This window comes from Ursus arctos, unplaced genomic scaffold, assembly GCF_023065955.2.
Source record: "Ursus arctos isolate Adak ecotype North America unplaced genomic scaffold, UrsArc2.0 scaffold_1, whole genome shotgun sequence".
NCBI lineage: Eukaryota > Metazoa > Chordata > Mammalia > Carnivora > Ursidae > Ursus > Ursus arctos.
The window spans coordinates 71,489,707-71,511,937 of NW_026622763.1; the positions used below are offsets into that span (position 1 = coordinate 71,489,707).

The 22,231-nt window shown below is 35.6% G+C and overlaps 1 protein-coding gene across 5 annotated transcripts in view; it reads left to right on the forward strand.

Annotated features, from left to right (window-relative positions):
- SLC39A10 (solute carrier family 39 member 10) overlaps nucleotides 1-22,231 on the forward strand; it is a 104,876-nt gene that overhangs the window by 69,683 nt on the left and 12,962 nt on the right. For all 5 annotated transcript variants that reach the window (XM_057303645.1, XM_048213886.2, XM_057303648.1 and 2 more), the window contains 5 exons: nucleotides 10,703-10,872; nucleotides 13,350-13,538; nucleotides 17,007-17,127; nucleotides 18,349-18,717; nucleotides 19,846-19,926. In XM_057303645.1, coding sequence (XP_057159628.1) covers nucleotides 10,703-10,872; nucleotides 13,350-13,538; nucleotides 17,007-17,127; nucleotides 18,349-18,717; nucleotides 19,846-19,926 — 930 coding nt within the window. The remainder of the gene's footprint in view (nucleotides 1-10,702; nucleotides 10,873-13,349; nucleotides 13,539-17,006; nucleotides 17,128-18,348; nucleotides 18,718-19,845; nucleotides 19,927-22,231) is intronic.

The window sequence follows — 22,231 nt, forward strand, 5'->3', positions numbered from 1 at the left end:
TCTTCCAAATTTAGTTAATTTGGATATCACCTTTATAATTTTGCCATGTATCTTTATACTAGTTAATATTTTTCATTAGATCTCTAGTATTTTTATTACATCTTTTATATTGTAAGCAGTAATGTCTATGAGAACGTGGATTTGTTGTGATGTGCTAGTTATATATTTTTCTCCCATATTTTAGGAAACTGCATTATGCTATATTGTTAAAATTTCAAAGTCCTGTCCTTGGCTGGTCAGGCTTTCTAGGATATGATCCCTGCCTACCTACTTCTCCATCCTCATCCCCCACCATTCATCTCTTTCCTCTCAGTCCTAACCATAACAAACTCCTGATGATAGATTATTCTGTTTTTCCCTCATTTATCTCTGCCTTTTCATATTCTGAACCTTTCTATTTAAGTGACTACTGTGATTTCTCAAAGATTCAGCTCAAGGGTTAGACCCTCTGGGATAACTTACTAACCATCCTAGGCTTAATTAAGTTCCCTTCCTTGACACTGTCCGTATATCTCCATCCCAGTACAGAGCTTGGGGGATTATCATAATTGGATTTGTTATCTGTTTTTGTTGGACTTCAGTTGCTTAAAGGAAGTGGCTGGGTCTTTTGTGTTTTTTGTTTTTGTTTTTGTTTTTTAATTTTATTTATTTGAGAGGGAGAGAGAGCAAGTGAGCGAGCATGAGGTGGGGGGGGAGGGTCAGAGGGAGAAGCAGACTCCCCACTGAGTGGGGAGCCTGATGCGGGAGGGAGTCCCGGGACTCCAGGATCATGACCTGAGCCAAAGGCAGTTGCTTAACTGACTGAGCCACCCAGGCGCCCTGACTGGGTCTTTTGAACAAAAAGAAAGCATTCACATATCGATTGAATGAATAAATTGCTTAATATTAATCTGTAAACTTTCAGTTATAATCCAGGAAAGACCCTTGTTGAAAATGAGTCTTTGAAGATCATTTTATGAATGCAGTTGACCTTTGAACAACACAGATTCAAGCTGCATGTGTACACTTGTATGCAGATATTTTTCAAAAAATATATTGGAAGGTTTCTTGAAGGTTTGCAATAATTTGAAAAAATTCATGGATGAACCGTGTAGCCTAGAAATATTAAGAAATTAAGAAAAAGGTGGTATTGTAAGAATACAGTCTATAACACATATAACATACAAAATGTGTGTTGTTTATGTTAATGGTAAGGCTTCCATTCAGCAGTAGGCTATTAGTTAAATTTGGGGGGGGCGGTTAAAAGTTGTACTTGGATTTTTGGCTGCAGGGGCAGGGGTTTGTCCCCTAACCCCACATTATTCAAGGGTCAATTGTGTATCAGGCAGCTTATATATATATATACTTTGATAATACAGTCTTCTCAGAATGAGTGGAATTCTCATGGACTTCATCCTGTGCAGAATCACAATGAAGGTGTTCTGGTTGAAATGCCCAAGATGGAGTGGCCCTGTTACTTAGTAATGAAAGTGACTAAATTGATACGTGTGAATATGGGCCAAAAATGGGATTCTGACAAGATAAAAGATTGAAGAGGCAGAATTTAAAAAATTTTCAGAGCATAATGTAGACATGTTTAAGAATATCACAGTCCAGTGTACATAACAAGAGTTTTATTTGCAGTAGAGGTATTCATTAAACTTTGAAAGAGTACAGGTGAAAGGAAATGCTCTCCATATGAAGTCAGTCTCTTAGGTACCTACCTACTGGTCAGTTTCTTTGCAATAGAAAAATAACTTTAGAATAGATAAATTAATCATAATAGCCTGTATTTATTGCAACCATATCATGTACTGTTCTAAATACTTTTACAAGGATATTCAATTTGTTAAGCCCATGAAATGGGCACTTCTATTTACTTCTATTTGCTGAGGAAAGGAGGCTTTGAGAAGTTAAGGAACTTGTCCAAGTTTACATAGATGCCAGGTAGCAGAGCCATGACATGAACTAGAGTATTCTCCGTCTAAAGCCTATAATTGTAACCTGTACGCGGCTCTTCACTGCTTCCTGATAAAAAGGATTTTAAGTCTGCTTTGCTAACATAAGTGACTGGGAGATAGAGCTATATATAGTTACATTTAGTAGTGCTTTGATAGGTATGCAGACGTAGCCAACAAAGAGGTAGAGGTAAGTATTGGTATAAGAAAGTATTGCTATAAGTGTAGATTAGTAAAACAAAACAAAACACCCAAGAATAGTCTTGCTAGGAAGTACCTATTCAGTTAGGTAAGATCAGTAAAAACAGAGAAAGTGAGTCCACATAGTAGCTTTGAATTCTGGTCTTTGAACAGATAAAATATGTTCCCTTTGCTGGCTTCATGTTCAGTGATCTTTGTAGATGAGTAAACACCTTAAAAGCCACAGTCTCTAAGGTGCTTATAAATTCTCACTGAGGCAGGAGAAAAGGGGAAGTTAGGTCTGAGATTATTTGACCTAAAAATAAAACACATTTGTCCTTTACATGGAAAAACAGACTGACAGGATTGTCACATCTAGAGTTAAAACTAATAGCTTTTTTTATTTTTAAGGCTTCTAAGAAATTCTAGTTGTTTTTACATCAGCTGTGGATTATGACTTAAAAGTTTCCTATGTTTTAATATTGACATAATCTATATATTCTATATATTTTAACAGAGTTGTTGACAGATGCTTGACAATCATAATGTTGAAAATAAGAAGTTTATTCAATCTGAAAAGCCTTAGAGGAAATTACACTTGCTTTGAAAACAAATATATAACTAATAGTGAATATTGATTAGTTGTTTGCAGGTGGTTATTAGCACTGTCAGAAATGAAGCTTGAATTAACTGTGTCTTGATAGATGTTGATAATTGTTAGAGAGACTGCCCTGCTAGTAATTATTTTTAATGACTGCTGTACCATTAAGAAAGGTTAACTTGTTCCATATAAATCTCCCATAGTGACACAGCTACTATCTCAATACTGTTCGAAGACTGCTGTAAACCAACTAGGCCATATACTGTGTATGGTAGAAATCGTTTGTTTCACAAGATTGGCTCGTTTAGTCATAGAGTTGACCCTAGCTTAATTACCAAGGGGGGGGTGCGGTTGTGAATAGGCCGCTAAGCATTTTCTGCCAATTAAAATGCTGAAACAGTGTAGAAAACTGCCATCTTGCACATGCTTTGAAACGAGTTAATTAGAAAGTTTTCACAGATGAGCGCTTCTTTTTAAAAGAATGCATTTTCTCTCTAGATAATGAGAAAGGGAGTTGGTGAATAAGCTTGAAGACCTTTAACGTTTTAAGTGACCTAATTTGCAGAATAAGTGAAGCTTGTTAGAGACATTTAATGTTTTTTATTGTATATGGTATCTTGGGTACAAATAAAGGAAACATTTGTTGTATTTAATAGTTTGCATATTGTTTTGCCTAAGTTTTAAAAAAATGCCTTTTATCATTTGTTGTTATTTTGGATTTTTTTTTTCGGTTTGTTTTATACTAAACAAGTTGTGATTTAAAAAGCACAATAATTTGGTTAGAAATTAGAAAAATTTTATTACCTGAATGGCTTTTTTCCTACACCTAGGAAATTATGGTAGAGTTTATGTAAGTTTAAATGTAAATGTTATTAATCCTAAAAATAAGTGTTTATTTTTATTTTTTTAAAGATTTTATTTATTTATTTGGAATAGAGCATGAACCAGGGGACAGAGGGAGAGGGAGAAGCAGGCTCCCCAATGAGCAGGGAGCCAGACATGGGGCTCAATCCCAGGACCCTGGGATCATGACCCGAGCCAAAGGCAGACATTTAACTGCCTGAGCCACCCATGCGCCCCTAAAAATAAGTGTTTAAATGACACGGGAAAATATTTCAAGTACAACAAAATCAAAACAATGTTACTTCTCATAGGTCAAAAAGGATTGTAATTGTCCTTGAAGAAAATTTATAAGTTGTGAGGAGAATGACTGTTACTTAAAATTTCAGTGCTGGAAAGCTAAAATTACTTTAAAAAAATTAACAATAAGTCAGTATAAGAAAACATGTATTTATAATAACATACACTTGTGAGAGATAGTAGGGCTGTTTTACTAATGAAATAGTTGTAATGGAAAACCTATAGAAATACCTGGAAATCTATAGAAAATACCTAGAAATTAATTTTTCTGAAATGGGAAATACAGCTCTGTATCCCTTATTTCTCAGCACTGGCCAAAACAGGTGATAATTTATGTTAGATGGGACATAAATACTTTAACCTTACTCTCACGTATGTTGTCAAGTGACATTGAAATAAATACAAGTGTATTCTGATGATCTTATGTAGTTACTTTTCTTACAGATTCTCCTTTCTGTGGAGCCACCTCTAAGAGTTAAATACATAAGTGATAAATCACTTGGCTGAGAATTCTCTGAAAATACTGTAATTTAACAGAGAAAATAGTGGATTAAGGGAGGACTTTGGGTTTAGTTTTTACTTTGCCATTTTATTTTAGCTAGCTATTTTTTATTATGCTAAAATATAAGATTTGCCATTTTAACCTCTGAAATGTACAAATCAGTGGCACTTACTACATTAACAATGTGCAACCAACAAACTATTTTTTTTAAAGCTTTTGTTTTTGGGTAATCTCTATACCCAGTACCGGGCTTGAGCAACTCCAAGATCAAGACTTGCAGGCTCCACTGATTGAGCCAGCCAGGCAGCCCCAAACTATCTACTAAAAAAAATTTTTATCACCCCAAATAGAAACTGTGTAACCATTAAGCAACACATCTTCATTTCCTTTTCCTCCTATCCCTAGGTGACTTATCTTTTTTGTTTCTGAATTTGACTGTAGTATTCTAGATAGTTCTTACAAGTGGAATCATACAATATTTGTCTTTTTGTGTCTGGTTTATTTCACTCAGCATAGTTTTCAAGGTTCATCCATATAGTAGCATCTATTAGAACTCCATTCCTTTTTATAGATGAATAATATTCCATTATTTGTATATGCCACATTTTGTTAATCCATTCATCCATCGATGGACACTTGGTTGTGCCCACCTTTTGGCTATTTTGAATAATGCTGCAGTGAACACAGGTATACAAGTATGTGAGTCTCTGCTTTCAGTTCTTTTGGGGTATATACCTAGGAGTGGAATTCCTGTGTCATAGAATTGCCAAACCATTTCTAAAGTGACTGTGCCATTTTACATTTCTATTAGCAATGTACCAGGGTTCCAGATTCTCTGCATCTTTGCCAATGTGTGTGTGTTTCATTATTTTTTTTTTTTTACTAGCCATTCTAGTAGGTGTGAAGTTGTATTATTCAACATTTAACATTTCTCTGCCTCAGTATGCAAATCTGTGAAGTAGAAGGCCATTGGTCTACATTAGAATTTTCCAAATCATGTTTTGTAGGATCCTGGTTCATTGAGATACACTAATAGGTTCCATGATCAAGTGAGTTAGAAAAATCCCACACACGTTGTTCCTTGCAGAGATTTACAGGGCTTATTAAGCTGTTAGAGGCTCTGAGGGAACTTGTTTATCCAAGAATTACCAAGTCTTCCTGATCATTAAATTCTCCCCTCACTCCCCTTGGAATACCACCTGAGAATTAGATGAGCACAGTTTGAGGAACACCAGTGTAGATTATTAAAGTCCTTTCGATCTATGCAGTATGACACTGCCAGTTTGAGTAGCTCCTGGTAAGCAAGGAATTGAAAAGTTATCTTTTTAAGGGGGCAGAATAATTGACATCTTTGAAAACTTCTTTTTTTAAGATTTTATTTATTTATTTGACAGAAATAGAGACAGCCAGTGAGAGACAGAACACAAGCCAGGGGAGTGGGAGAGGAAGAAGCAGGCTCCCAGCTCCCAGCAGAGCAGGGATCCCGATGTGGGGCTCAATCCCAGGACCCTGGGATCATGCCCTGAGCCAAAGGCAGATGCTTAACAACTGAGTCACCCAGGCATCCCTCTTTGAAAACTTTTTTTATAATTTTCAACTCTGTCAATCAAGGGAAGGTATATATGGAGGAATAACTAAACTATATTAATAGTAGTCCCAGTCGTGCCCTCTGTTTTATGTACAAAATATGATACTGGAAGTTGTAGGATCCTTTTTAGTCCTAGAATTAATTTGTTTTAATCTATTAAAAAATCTTTTGAGGGGCGCCTGGGTAGCGCAGTCGTTGAGGCGTCTGCCTTCGGCTCAGGGCGTGATCCCGGCGTGCTGGGATCGAGTCCCGCATTGGGCTCCTCCGCTATGAGCCTGCTTCTTCCTCTCCCTCTCCCCTGCTGTGTTCCCTCTCTCGCTGGCTGTCTCTCTGCCACATAAATAAATAAAATCTTAAAAAAAAAAAAAAAAATCTTTTGAAGGTAGCAAGTATACTAAACATACCTCCTGTAGTTGGAAAAATGAGAAAACTCCGATTTTAAAAAAACTTATATAAGGTTTACAAAGTTAATACAAATTATTTAATTTTAATCTAAGGGCATAGTCTTTTCTGATTATTGGCTTTTGTTGTTGGTCAGTAATCAGTTTATTGACAATCATTTGACTATGTGGTCAGAAAACCAAAAGCATTTAGATTAATTATTTTTTTAATAAATTTTTTTTTAAAGATTTTATTTATTTATTCAACAGAGATAGAGACAGCCAGCGAGAGAGGGAACACAAGCAGGGGGAGTGGGAGAGGAAGAAGCAGGCTCATAGCGGAAGAGCCTGATGTGGGGCTCGATCCGATAATGCCGGGATCACGCCCTGAGCCGAAGGCAGACGCTTAACCGCTGTGCCACCCAGGCGCCCCATAGATTAATTATTTTTTAAAGTGTTTATATGCGTGCGTGCGTGTGTGTGTGTGTATACACATACACATGTATCAACTCCTTTTGGAGGGGCCACTGTCCAAGCTCAATGTAATACCATTTTACTGAATGACACCCAAGTGGCATCATTGACATTTTATCCTCAGTAAATGGCATTCCCCCAAAGATTCATTGAGGATGGCACCCTGGTGGGCAGTGCTCTGATGCTGGATAGATTTATGTAAGGTTTTCTCCTTTTTGGGATTATGTTTTCTTGTATTTTCTGAGTTTCAGAGGTCAAATAATCACAAATGCCAAAGATTTTCTAATCATAAAATGGGCTTCTCTCTTTCAAGCATTTCTTTTCTTAGTTCACAGATTTACTTTTCCAAGTGGGTGAGAAAGATAATTTCAGAGCTGATACATAAGACAGTATACCTGGGAGTGTGTAATATGTGACATGTACTCATTTGTGCACACATGAACTCATACACCCTTCCGCACTCATACCCTCCCTCAACTATTTGTGTAAGCACTTGGGTAATTTAATGTGTCAGTCTGTCAGTGATTGGTCTTAAGTTACAATATGTTTAGCTCACCTGTCATATTGGCAAATAGATGTTTCACGAATTAAGTTGTGGTTGGTTTGTCATTTGGTAACTTGGTTTTTAGCTAATAAACCAAAAGCCATTTGAGACTCTAAATCATCTCAGAATAGTGCAAAATGTTTATGGTTTCATAGACTCTTTCTTGGACTTTTCTTCACATTCAGAACACCCTTAGGCAGAAGTTAATATATGAGAATTTTAGAAAGGAAATATTTGCTTAGAATAATGTTCATTTTCAGATATAATTTTTGTGATTAGGGAATTGAATCAGATTTTCTCTCAATTTTTTAATGATTAGATTTTTAGAAATATGTTTATAAGAATGTATGTTGGTTTAATAGGGTCTTACTTTGTAATCTCAAATTTTAAAATAATTTATTAAAGTATTTTGTGTAAGTTAATCATCTTAAATATCTACCGTATCTAAATTAATGGTATTCTTTATAATAAGATTTAGAAATTTAATTTCTGTTGGCAGATATCTTAAAAAGCAAATCCAGAGAGGAATGAATATGTATTTCCCAGTGTAGAATATAATATAACCCCAGAAAAAAGAAAAGAAAAAAGTAAGATTTATCCAACTAGATTTTAGTAAATGTGGATTCTAATTTAGTATCTTAATCTGGTTAGATGAATTGTCTTGGACATGGGGACATAGGAATAAAATAAGAAATACTTTTATTCGATAATTTTGGTGACTAATTCCAGTGCATTTTTGAACAAAATAATTCTGATTAATAAAAATTTCTAATTATTATGAGAAGTTATAAAATTTGTTTATATAGTATATTTTAGGTTTCATTTGTACTTGTGGCGATCCCCATCTATATATATATTAGTATGTATAGAATATCTTGGAATATGAATTACTGGCTCGTCTAAGTAGTTTTTAGTGCTGTTTTTCTTTAAGTTCTTAATTGAAGGTTGATTGTTTTGAGAAAAAGTGCTTCTAAATTGAATTATTGCCAAAGTAAGGAAAACTATGTTTGGAAAGGGAGAGCTGTGTATTCATATATGAGACATATTACCTTTAAATATATTTATTACCAGCCTCAGTTTGTCCCATTTAGTTATTACAGGTATCTTTGGTCCCCTTTTTCTCCATTAGCATGATTGGAGCTACAGAGCTGTGGTAGTTTTGACAAACCTTTGTTGGTTTAGTTGCCCATAACTTTATTGGCTCCCTGAATTTATGTATACCAGTGGCCACTTTACTCCAGCCTATTTCCTCAGGCTCTCCCACTGATTTTATTGTTCTGCCTGTGCTTGGGGGCAAGGAGATAAACTAACTTGGCCATCATTATTAAGTCAATTTTTAAACCTTATTTGACCTTCTATTTTTCTTTTTAGAATATGGTTTTTGACCTCAGTTTCCTTTTGCCTTAGTCCCAACCATAGTTGGGGGAATCCTCATCTTACCCTTTGGTTTCACTAACAAGGATCTTGACTCCATAATCTTTTTCCTTTCCGTCTTCTTCCTTCCTCCCAAATCTTTGCAAGTATTACAGCCACTGAATCCAAATTCTGGTTGTGTGTTTCCATCTTCTTTTGGCCTTTTAGATTACCCATGTTTGTATTAGAAATTATATGTTAGATACGGGATAAACCATAGAGCTTCCATTAGTAGTAGATGACCTGTTGTTTTAATCCTGTGAGCTAATTTAGTTTAGAATTAGTTAATAGTGTTAATGTTATTGGATACTGTGTCTAAAATGTCCAGTGAATAAACACAATTGTATTGATAAAACTCAGCATTGAATGGGTCAATTAAAATTTCATTTCCTTACCTATCCTTACTTCTGTCTTTGACAATTTTTTACCTTGTTGAAGAAATGAATTTTCCTTTGTTCTCTTACCATAACACTTAACATAAAATCTCTGAGCAGATTTACAGTCCCGTTGGGTTTGATGAGAAAAACAGCATTTTAGATTAAAAACTTTACAAAATTATCATTCTTTAGTGAAATTTTCTATAGGCAAAAATTAAGCAGAATTTTTAAAGTTAAAACATTTCTATTTCTTTTAAACCATTAATACAAAGTAATCTCACTTTTTTTTTTTTTTTTTTTAGAGAGAGAGAGAGCATGTGCCTGTGCATGTGACCTGGGGCAGGGTGGGGGCGAGGGGGCAGAGGGGGAGAGAGAATCTTAAGCAGACTCCTTGTCTAGCATAGGGCCCAACACGGGGTTGATCTCACCACCCTGAGATCATGACCTGAGCCAAAATCAAGAGTTTGAACTTAACCTACTGAGCCACCCAGGCTCCCCTAAAGTAATCTCACTTTAAGTGAAAATGTCCCACCCCTGAACCACTGGCATTATTTCTGGTATCTAATCTGCTTATAAAGAGCTTAAAGAAATGTGCAAAGAATTCCCCCTTTTCCATCACACTTGTGTTTTTCACAAATCATATTGTGAAAACATTTCTCTTGTGTTCTGATTCAGTTAAAATTATATAGTGAAATTTTTAAAAACTAGAAAATGGTACAGAAGGCCAAATTGGAGGAAAGGGAGTTTGGAGCTGGTTATATCAAGGGAATAGGACTGAATTATCCTTTGTGAAAATAAGAAATGAAATACAAAAAAACTAACAGTAATAGGCTTTTTTTGTATCTCTTTTGAATATATTTCTCTTTTGGAGTGATATGTTAAGCTTCTTAAACTTTGTATTATAAAGATTTACAAAGATAACAGTAGATACTTGGCTTCCTTTAATGATCACAGGAGAGTTTTATAATTATATTCTCTAAATAAACAGTTTTATTGCTCTGGCTTTACCTTGGTAAAATTTTATTTATAGTCTAGATATTAAGAGTGAATCACAGCCTGAAGTCATTTTAAGTCCCTGTTTCTGATAAGGTGGGCTACTGAAAGTACTATTTATAACTATATGAGGAAGGTCTGAATTTCTTAATTCTTTTTTTTTTTTTTTAAAGATTTTATTTATTTATTCAACAGAGATAGAGAAAGCCAGCGAGAGAGGGAACACAAGCAGGGGGAGTGGGAGAGGGAGAAGCAGGCTCCTAGCAGAGGAGCCTGATGTGGGGCTCGATCCCATAACGCCGGGCTCACGCCCTGAGCCGAAGGCAGACGCTTAACCGCTGTGCCACCCAGGCGCCCCTGAATTTCTTAATTCTTTAAGTATTCAGGTCGGTTATGCAATTGTTTTATTTTGTTTTTAAACACAGCAGTGCCAAAATGTAAAACTTCTTAAAAAGCATAGTCGGGGTAAGATAATCTATCTTCCATGACTCATTTATCTTATGTTGATTGTTCTTTAGAGCTGTTTGGTTTATATTGTCATATTAATGTTGACTGTTAATTTCTTTCCTACAGCATGGATCTGTGGTATCATTTCTATCACTGTCATTAGCCTGCTTTCCTTGCTAGGCGTGATCTTGGTTCCCATCATTAACCAAGGATGCTTCAAATTTCTTCTCACATTCCTTGTTGCACTAGCTGTAGGAACAATGAGTGGAGATGCCCTTCTTCATCTACTGCCCCATGTAAGAAAATTTTTTAATCTTTAAAAAATAATAATAATGAAAATATTTAAGCTAAAAGTTTCATTAGCAAGCTGTGTAGCACACTAATCTAGTATTTGTTTTATTTGCTTGTAGGATGAAGTATTTTTCCCCACTTGCATAGTTTTACTAGCAATATTTTTGAAACAGATTGAATCATTAGGTTTTAAAATAGCAACAAAAATTGGTGACATCAGTTTTACTTTTTCCCTGCCACAGTGTATACATACCAAATCACCATGATGTACACTTTAAATATCTTAGAGTTTTATGAGTCAGTTTAACCTCTGTGAGAGCTGAAATCGAAAAAAAATTGCTCTGTTAGCAGTTCTGAAAATGAATACTTAGAAAGATACACCACTCACTGATTTTTATCTGTATGGTGTATCAAGAAAGCCTGTAGAACAACTATGGAAGAGGCCTCATAATGCTTGTGCTGTGTATATAACCAGTGTGCCACATTCATCTTTACTTGTTCAGGAATAGGCTGACTTGCTCAGTTAACAATTTTAGGCATTTAGCTCTTTACACTTGGGGCCGTTATCTTTTCACCTGGCATACCACTTGTTTTCTTCCATTCCAGGACAGTTCTTTGGGTTTTTTGTTTTTTGTTTTTCCTTTTCTGTTTTTAAAGATTTATTTATTTACGAGAGAGACAGCATGTGCGTGTGCGTGTGAGTGAGGGGAGGGGCAGAGAGAGAGAGACTCATCAAGCAGACTCCCTGCTGAGTGTGGAGCCCCACTCCGGGCTCCATCCCAGCACCCATGAGATCATGACCTGAGCTGAAACCAGGAGTCGGAAACTCAACCGGCTGACCCAGGTGCCCCATATTCCAGGACGCTTCTAATGATATGATCTTATGGCCACACTCCTAGTGCCCTTTGCTTATCATCCTCCCAGTTAGGAGTGTTTTATCCAGTGTTACTGCTTTTACTTCAAATTATGAAAATACTGGGGCTTTTTCTTTTCCAAATGTAAAATTACAGGTTTGGACTTTATTTTATATTCTTACTACGTACTTCTTTTGGAAAAATTGGGAGACAGAATTGTATTTCTTTCTTTTTTTTTTTTTTTTTTAAGCAATCTATGTACCCAGCATGGGGCTGGAACTTACAGCCCAGAGATCAAGAGTTGGAATCTCTACCAGCTGTGCCAGCTAGGCACCCCCTAAACTGTATTTGTGTGTTTTGTATAATCCTTCCCTTCTTCACTCCTGGTTGAGGATTCCAGATTTGGTATCTGGAATAATATATGGAACTGCCTTAAAAATTTGATTAATTAATCTTAAAATTGTGAATATCAGTTTTTTTGATAAGTTAATTATTGTTGTTTACTTATTTTCCCCTTTATTCCCAACCCTTGCTTACCCTTTTTACCAGTCATCAAGAACAGCAACAGTTTCAAAACTGGGCCTAAAAAGAACAGTTGAAGTGAGAATAGTCTTTAAATGCTATTTAACTTTTTTTTTTTTTTCTTAAGAAGTATTAATTACTTAAAGCTGTAACCTTTTTGAATGGCCTTGCTGCCTTTGAGAAGTTTAGAAACCTTCGGGTGGCCCCTAGCAAATGGAGAAGGAATACAAATGTTATAAGGAAGGAAAATACTTTTAGACTAACTTTTTTTTTTTTTAAGATTTTTATTTATTTGACAAAGACAGCCAGCGCGAGAGAGAGGGAACACAAGCAGGGGGAGTGGGAGAGGAAGAAGCAGGCTCATAGTGGAGGAGCCTGATGTGGGGCTCGATCCCATAACGCCGGGATCACGCCCTGAGCTGAAGGCAGACGCTTAACCGCTGTGCCACCCAGGCGCCCCTACTTTAGACTAATTCTCTAACTTTTAAGGTTCACTATTGTGAAACTTACTCATTTCACAATTAAAAAATAACTTTTTTCTATACATTTATTTTTGCTAAAGCTTTAAAATGTAGAAAATTAAACACATGTGTAAGTATATATTTTCACTATTGTCCCACAGTATAAGCACAGGTAGCATCTCATCACTTCTTTAAAGTAACTTATAAGAGAAAAACATAAAATTATAATCAATTTAAGAAAAAATTAGATTATAGGGAGTCACAGGTTATGACCTGCTGGTGAATTCATTTATTTTTACTAAATGTTAGGCGTCTGGGTCTTGTTTACTTCAGTTTACAAAGGACCCCTTGCTCCCTAATATCTTGCTGCTGCTTGTTTCTCTCACGGTAGTATGTATCTTAAACCCCTGTAGGCATTTGAGTTCGTGGTCCTTGTCTCAGAGTTACCATGAAATGTAATACTTTCTAAGCCACTGAGGACATCAGAATTAAGTAGAAGGCTTGCTTATATTTAAGTGAGATAATATTTAGAGAACCACTTTAAAAATTGAAAGGTATTTTTTTCTGTGTCCTCTAGGAGATTATAATTGCAAAATTTTAAAAAGTATTTTTAATTACTTGTTCAGAAGTTTTTGTTCTTAATAGTCTCAGGGTGGACATGATCATAGTCATCAACATGCTCACGGGCACGGACATTCTCACGGACATGAATCTAAGAAGTTTTTGGAAGAATATGATGCTGTATTGAAAGGACTTGTTGCTCTAGGAGGCATTTACGTGTTATTTATCATTGAACACTGCATTAGAATGTTTAAGCACTACAAACAGCAAAGAGTAAGTATTTTTTAATGGCTTGTTCCATTTTCTGAGATATAAAACTTAACCAAAAAATCATTTTCTGACCACATGCTTAATTGTGATATTGGTGTGTATTAAAGGAAACATTGACTTGGTCTTTGCCATTTTTTTTGTCATTACGTTTGTCATTTATAATCAAGATATGGTAGTCTTAGTTTTAGTTACTTTGTTAGATTTTTTTTCTAGTTGACCTAAATAGGCTAGAAAAAGCTATTGGCCAATTTCTGCTTATTTCAAAAAACTAAAAATGTATAAATAGAAACAAGTCTCATTGGTCCACTTAGGTCATATTTTTCAAGGATAAGTGGCTTTTATTGTCCTGTCTTTCAAGAAAATGTCCTGTCTTTCTTTATCCGAAATGCTAATGGTAGAAGCACTAGAGGTGAGAAGGATTTAAATCTGGGGGGCTTTGTAGGAAGGAAATACAATGAAAGAAATGGTGATGAACCTCTTGGGAAATGATGTTTAGACTATTGATTAAATACCCTGCTTGTCATGAGCTGTGTTTCATGGCACATTTGTGAGAATAAGATAAATATCTAAAATAATTTTTCCCCTAAGATATTTCAGGGCTACTACTACTGACCTGATTTACACCCTTCCCTTTTCACTATGGTTCACGTCTGTCTCTAAAGCTCTGTCCTGAGTACATCTCACTAACATGTTTGTGATACTAGTGCTGATTATCTTCATTTTGCTGGTTCACTACAAATATTAAAAAAAAAAAAATCTTTTCCCTCAAGAACAAAGGATAGTTATGATCATAATATATATATATATATATGGTCCACTCTTACAGTACAACCTTTATGTCATTTTTATGTGTATATTTTACTTGTGTATGTATGTGTGTTTTTCTTTGAGATAAAAAGGGTTTAGAACAGAGCTCTAAACTGAGATTCAGGGGGAGTGATTCTAATTCCTGCCCAGGCACAAACTAGCTGTGAAACTATGACTCATTCGTCATGATTTCCAGTTGCTATGTAAATCTGTGGGAAATAAACTCTACTTTTTTTCTGTATTTTCGTATCATATTCTAAATAGTATATTTAATTTTAATTGCCATGTTTTAGTCTGGACATCATCATATTTAATTGCCTCCAAAGAAAAGATGATCAAGATGTGCCAATAAATTATTATCTGAGGAATGGTAAAAGGAACTGGGAAGGATCAAAAGTGAAAGAAATCTAACAGTATTTGGTTTTTGAAGGGTGTGTTAAAGGTTGAATGGGTGAAAAAGAATAATGTGGGAGGATGCCAAGGTGAGAGTGGTAGAGGGAAATGAGTCAGAAGAGGGGTGATGGGAGCTTGGACTAGAGTCATGTCATAAGGAAAGGGGAAGAGAAGCTGATTAAGAGAATTTTTTCAATGAGAGAATAAGAGTTGATCATTCATGACATGTAAGAAATACAAGAATTTGGGGGTCCATTGCCAAAGGATATAGAGAAGTTTTGGAATTATTGTATAGCCCTAATTTTCTTCATTTGTATGTACCTGCTAGCATTGGAGCAGCAAATATTAATATATAATATGTACAGAATATTAGGGTCTGCATAACTTAAAGATAAGTATAAAATGTCTTTCAAGAGATCAAAATAAAGTTTTCTGTTTTTTATAATTTAATTTTGATCTCATTTTGAATTTAAATTTAGTGGCGAAATTAAATAGGTTTATTTTTGTAAACTGGCATAGGAGAATAGAGTCCCCAGAACATGGCAGTTCTTTTGTAAATTTGAAATTGTGGGAGGTAAATAACTGAAAGCAGAGCACCTAAATCTAATAGTAAGGAATTCCTCAAGTATATCAAAGAAAGGAATCTGGGCAGGTAAATCATTGTATCTGTTTTATGATAAATAGCACAATGAATAACCAAAGATGAAAAACTATTTGGCATTTTTTTTTGAAGAAAGGGAATTAGTGATGTTGGATAGAACAGACATTTGACCATCTGTATAGAAGAATCAGTTATTGGAAGGAAGCTTTCAGAGCATAAATTAGGTAATACATCAGATGCTGACTGGTTTCAGTAAGTTGAGGCTTTGAGGGTAATGATTTGGCAAGTTTTTAGAAAAGTGGACAATCAGAACCCAAGCAGTTAAACAGAATCCCAGCTGGTGTTTGCATTTTCTTCTTAACACTTTTGTACTAATGTTGGATTTTTCTCCTTTCCACCACTTTTTTTTCTTCTTTAACTCATGACTTCTGTTTCTTCTCTTCAGGTTGTCTCCATATTACTTTCTTTTGAGCATTTGTGTTTCCCCAATTTCTGTTACTTCTGTGAAGCAGAATCACCCACAACTTAATGGCTTATAACGATAATTTATTATGTCTCTTAATTCTGTGAGGAAATCAGGCAGGATTCAGCGGGGCAGTTCTTTTGCTCCACTTGGTGTCAGCTAGAGTCACTCACTCTATAACATTCTCACTCAGGTGGCCTGGTTTGGCCTGGACAATGCAGGGGTAGAAGGCCCACAAGTGGTCTCTGTCTCATGGTGCTCCTCCACATGGCCTCTCTTTTTAAGGTCTATACTGAGTTTCTTCATAGCATAGTAGCTAGCTTCCCTGAGCAAAAGTAAAAGGTGCCAGGCTTCTTGCAGACTGGTCCCAGAACTAGGCCATCATCACTTTCTTGCATTCTGGTGATCAAAAGGACAGAGCTTATTTGCTCTCTTAAATTTACATAGATTGGAAATAAAAATATAAGTTGGAAGAGTTGTCATTGGTAGTTACATGGTTACAGTTAAGTGAAGAAAGCAGTCTATTAAAAGATAGGAAGATTCATAAACAATGAAATATAATAATTAGGATTTATTAATAATTGAAGATAGATTAGATGAGAAAGAAAAGTTACCCTATTGCAAAGCTGTGAAGAGTCAGTTACTGATAGGTCATTTTTATACATCACCTCATTTAATGCCAAGAATCTGTCATTTTTATTTTACAGATGAGTATTCTTATGCCCAAGTCTCACAGAAATAAACTACAAATTTTGGGACTTTAATGCAAGTGTGACTCTGGCCATTATATCACATGTAGAGAAATGTAAGATTGCATTCAACACAATGAAATTCAGAGGAATAAACTTTAGTTTTTTGGAACTTCCTATTCCCATACACTATTAAATAAGGCAGATATGAAATATATTTCACATTTCACTTGGTTGCATGTAATATAGTACTACTGCATACCCTATTCTGTACTTCAAAGTAGATGAATTGCACTTTTTAGTTGAGTATTTGGGGGAAAAAATACAACATATAAATTTAGTTGGATATATTATCTAGTTAGACCCATTGATTACAATTTCTAAAAACTCTTTCTCATTTTTTTCCTCAATAATTTATAAATAAAATGTTACTACCAGTTATCCCCATAGATGTTAACAAGTGAATATTGTTGTTAATTGTGGCTGCAGATGTGATACTAATACCAGATTCTTTTCAGGGAAAACAGAAATGGTTTATGAAGCAGAGCACAGAAGAATCAACTATTGGAAGGAAGCTTTCAGATCATAAGTTAAATAATACACCAGATGCTGACTGGCTTCAGCTCAAGCCTCTTGCCGGTAGACAACAGTTCTGACTAAAGAGAAACTTTTAAAATATAAAAATTGAAATACTGCTTCTAAACTGTGCCTGTTTGAACTATCTTGCTTTTGTGGCTTTCCTAATATTAGTTTCTAACTTGTATTTTCTTAAGTGTGAGTGTATCTTGTGCTTTTGTTAGTGTTTTAATTTCAGCCTTATTGACACTGGAATGTGGGACTAGTTAATTATATCGCAGGGCAAGGAATGTATTGCATTTTTACTTTACAGGGGAAAAAAAAGAATGAAACAAAAAGGCTTTGTGAGCAGTGTACTCGCGTTATTTTTAGATCTTGGTGATGCAAAAATCTCTGTGCCCTCCATATATGATTGGTTTCATATAGAAGAGGGAGAGTGGTCTCCATACAAAAAATCTCTTGCTCGTCCATTCATCTTTTCTGTTGCCTGATAGGTCTGATGAGTTGGCTTACAATTTTCAGGGAAACATAAAAAATTTTTTAAATCTAATTTTACCTTTTTTTTTTGAGCTTGTGTTTCCCAAGTATACCAATGATTTTCTGCAGAAAAGGGGTAGACGAGACTCTTTACTCTGCTCCAGAATATAATTTGAGATGTAGTAGACCCTTTGTCACATAATAAATAGCTATTGAAAACTAGGTGAGGGGCCAACCTCAATTAAAAAAGTACTTATGAGATGTTGTTACCACTTCTATGGGTTTCCGAACTTGCTTCTAGTATTGGTCTGAGTAGCATTTTCAGATAGGTGGAGCACTGGAGGGTGCCAGTTATTTAAAGTTTGTCTTTGTTTTCTTGAGTGATAAGAGGAGGTTAGAGTGGGTAAATTTAAGGTTCCTTCTCTCCCTGAAAAATTACGGGCTCATTGTGGTGTTCTGTAAATACTGTAGTAACTTTCTCCCCTTTGATTTTCACCAGCTGTTCATGATGTGCTGCTTAGGTTGCAGAGTCTTCATGCTTGCCAGCTCCTCTCACTTCGCCTGCTGTTGATCTCAGTGCTCTTATTTACTTCATCTGCTTCCTCTTTTGGGTGCTCAAAACCCCAGTTTGTTGTGTGAACACGTGTCTTTGTTTTATTTGCTTTTATACATTTACTTGGGACTTTTTAAAAAGACATTCACTTAAGAAATGTTTATTACACTGCTATTCTGTCTGGGTTTAAATGTAGCAAAGAAGTGTTCATTTACTTGTTGATAAAGTCATATCCTTTGCTGTTACACATACAGGAACTGATGACTCGGTCGTTTCTGAAGATCGACTTAATGAAACTGAACTGACAGATTTAGAAGGTCAACAGGAATCCCCTCCTAAAAATTACCTTTGTGTGGAAGAGGAGAAAATCATGGACCATTCTCACAGTGATGGATTACATACCGTTCATGAGCATGATCTCCATGCTGCTGCCCACAACCACCACGACGAGAGTAAAACTGTGCTGAGGAAACATAACCATCAGTGGCACCACAAACATTCTCATCACTCTCATGGGCCCTGTCATTCTGGATCTGATCTGAAAGAAACAGGCATCGCTAATATAGCTTGGATGGTAATCATGGGGGATGGCATCCACAACTTCAGTGATGGCTTGGCAATTGGTAAGTGGGCTTGAAACCTGGGTTATAATTTGTTGTTCTTCAAGACCGTTTTCCTTTGTCCAGTTTCAGTACTAATATTATGAATTATAATACATAAGATGAACTTTTGGAGCTTAACAAATACACTGTTATATATTACTCTGGTTATTTGATTTTTTTTCTTTTTCCAGAGGCTGTGTTAATAACAGTTTTTGATAAGTTTATTTGGGGCGTAAAGCTATAATTTTTCTAGGTTTTCCTTTGAAAGTATAAACAAATGTCTATAATACACTACTTTAATAACATTTCAAGGCATAGTCACCATGTGAAAAAAGCTACCTTAGAATTTTATTTTCAGATATATTTACAGGACTCTGTGTAATTTCAATCTGAGGTTTAATTTTTTTTTTCTTTGAAAAGGTGAAGAAAAATTTACATGTTAAAAATCCATTGTACCAAATTCAAATATTATATTAGAGCTTTGCTAATGTAAACGTATATTACCAGTTTAGGAGACTATAAAATGTGATTAATACATGATTTTCTTTTCCAGACTTGACTCAGAAGTAGGCTTTGATTTCTTTCAGAAAGGAGAGGCCATATTTTTGAATCTGCAGTAGCTCTCAATGTTAAAGAACAGAGTTTTACTAGGAGAATCAAATGCATTTATACCTCTGACACTCAGTCCTCAAGACCATCAGACAAATAATACTTTGTAGCATTTATGCTCTAAACCCAGAAAGTTCAGATAAGGATAGTAGCCATTTAGATATCTTTAAATATTTTTAAGGGAGAGCAAATAAAATTGTAGGCTTATAGGACTTAAAATTTATCATCAGACTTCCACTCAGACTGAAATGCTGGAAACCATTACTACTTCCAGGCTTTTAGTGAGTTAGAAGGCTGTCCATAATGGAGGATTTAATTTCTCATGGAATATTTTCTTCATTGAGTAGCTCTTTCTCTGGTTGTCATACACCTGTTTACTTCACCATATATTCAAAATGTATAGTGTAAGATAAGTGTGAGTCACTCATATATTATGAAATTAATTTAGGTACACAAAAGAGGCTGTACCTATCATTATTAATGAAAATGGAAAAAGCAGAAGTTAACATCACTTGATTTTCTCTCTACCCCCCACCTCAGGAGCAGCTTTCAGTGCTGGATTGACGGGAGGAATCAGTACTTCTATAGCTGTCTTCTGTCATGAGCTGCCACATGAGTTAGGTAATATATAACGTTAAGAATTTCACCAGATTTCGTCAAATCTAAGACTTCTTCAATTATAAATGCATCTAAATTTTGGAGAGGTTAAACATAAAAATGGCTGATGGCAAGTATAAATGTCATCATTCTCTTATTACATAATTTGTGTTATATGTGCCTAAAAATGAACATTGTTTTATATGTATGCATTTTTAATTTATATAGACAGTATTACATTATATCCCATTCTGTTCCTTGTGTTATTCATCATTATGCTTTTAAACTCCATCCAGGTGATCATGAGTTAATTTAATACGTTGCTTTTTCCTGGTACTCAGAGTTGTGCGTTTACTACATTTTACATATTTAGCACCTAGTACTGGATGCCTTTAATTTCCTGTCATCACAGACAACGATGCATTGAACATCTGTAGACTTGGTATAGGCTCTTCTGAGAACATCTTTTGGGCATCTACCCAGGAACAGAATTGAGGGGTCCCAGGATAAAAAGCCTAAGAAGTGCCACATTACTATCCACAATGGCCTTACTAGTATAATTTCTAATCAGCAATACCTGAGAGTCCTGTGTTTCCATATCCCTGCCAAGATTTAACTTTTAAGTTCATTAAGTTTTGTCAAAAAGTGATAGTTTTTTGTTGTTCTAGTTGGCACTTACTGATCTACCAATGATTTTTTGTTTTTTTAGTTTCTCTTCATGTATTTTGGGGTTTTTTTTCTATAAATTGAAAAACATTAGATGTGAACATGCATTCATCACATAGAAAATATGCAAGGGATGTGGAGATATTAATTTGAAAGAAAGAAAAGAACTCCATCTTTTGAGTACACAAAGAATTTCTTCATGGGCTCTTGCTAGATTAATGTTTTTCTTAAATTTTTATCTGACTATGAAACATCTGTCATTTGTTTAATTGTTTTTGTTGGTAGTAGTAACCTTATTTGCTTTCTTTGAATTGAGTTTATATATATAATTTGCTTAGAAAATTATTAGCTGCTCGCAAAGAGCAGAACTATCTATTAGTGCTTACTTGGTGCTGATTCTTTTAAGCCTTGATCCCATACTCAGAGTTTGTTCCTTTGCCAGCCTTGGACATGTGGTCTTGTATCTTGGTTCGTGCCCCATCATCCTTTATCCTGACTAAACCATCATTGCCTTTATTTCCTTTTGCTTGGACAGTCACCGTAGTATTTATATCTGGTTTCATTCTGTTCCAGTCCATCTCACGCCTTATCCTAGATACGTCTTCTCAAATGTGACTTGCTCATGTAATCAGAATCTTTCGGTTGCTTCCCCTTATGTATGGAGTTAGAAGCTGAGATTCATTAGTCCTACCTGAGGTGACCTTCACTTCTGCCCACCTTTTTAGCCTTACTCACTGGACTTGCTGTTGCATGTTTTTCACTTCACCCGGGCACAATTCACCAAACATACTGTGGGTGCCTGAGCCTGTTTCTTTGCTTATACCATTCGCCTATTTGGCTTGTCCTGCTACTTGTGTCCCTAGTTAATCATGTTAAGAGTCTTTTTTTCCGGGGCGCCTGGGTGGCTCAGTCGTTAAGCATCTGCCTTCAGCTCAGGTCATGATCCCAGGGTCCTGAGATCGAGCCCCGCATCGGGCTCCCTGCTCCACGGGAAGCCTGCTTCTCCCTCTCACACTCTCCTTGCTGTGTTCCCTCTCTCGCTGTCTCCCTCTGTCAAATAAATAAAATCTTCAAAAAAAAAAAAATCTTTTTTTTCCCTCTAATGTCAGGACTGCCCTCTGATCCCATGCATTGGATTACTCTTTCCTCTAAGCTTTATCACTTACTTTCTGTAGTTCTTTCTTTTGGTACTTAGTAGATACCCATTTTAGATGTCCTATTTCTTAAAATGTAGGTTCTTCGTGTGCAGATACTGTATCTTATGCCCTTCTCTTAACTGCTTTCCTACGTTAGTAAGAGTAATCTGCCAAATACTTCCTTGCAATTCCATAGCAATACAAATCAGGACTGTCAGTTTTTATATGTGAGTAACATATTGCCTAATAATTTTAACCTTCCATTTTCCTTTTGAACTTGCTTAGAAATAGACTTGGATAGCCCTATATACATATCCACAGTATACTGGGAAAACCTCCAACTTCCCTTTCGACCCACTTCCTGCTCCCTAAATGGAGTATGTCATGCCACTTCATGATTATTGACAGCAGGGAGTCTGGAGATTAGGGATGGTTGCCTTCCTACCACTTACTCCTTTCTCTCTCTCTAGTTTCTTGTTGAAAGAGTGACACACAAGGAATGATAGCCACATGTAAAACAAACGCAG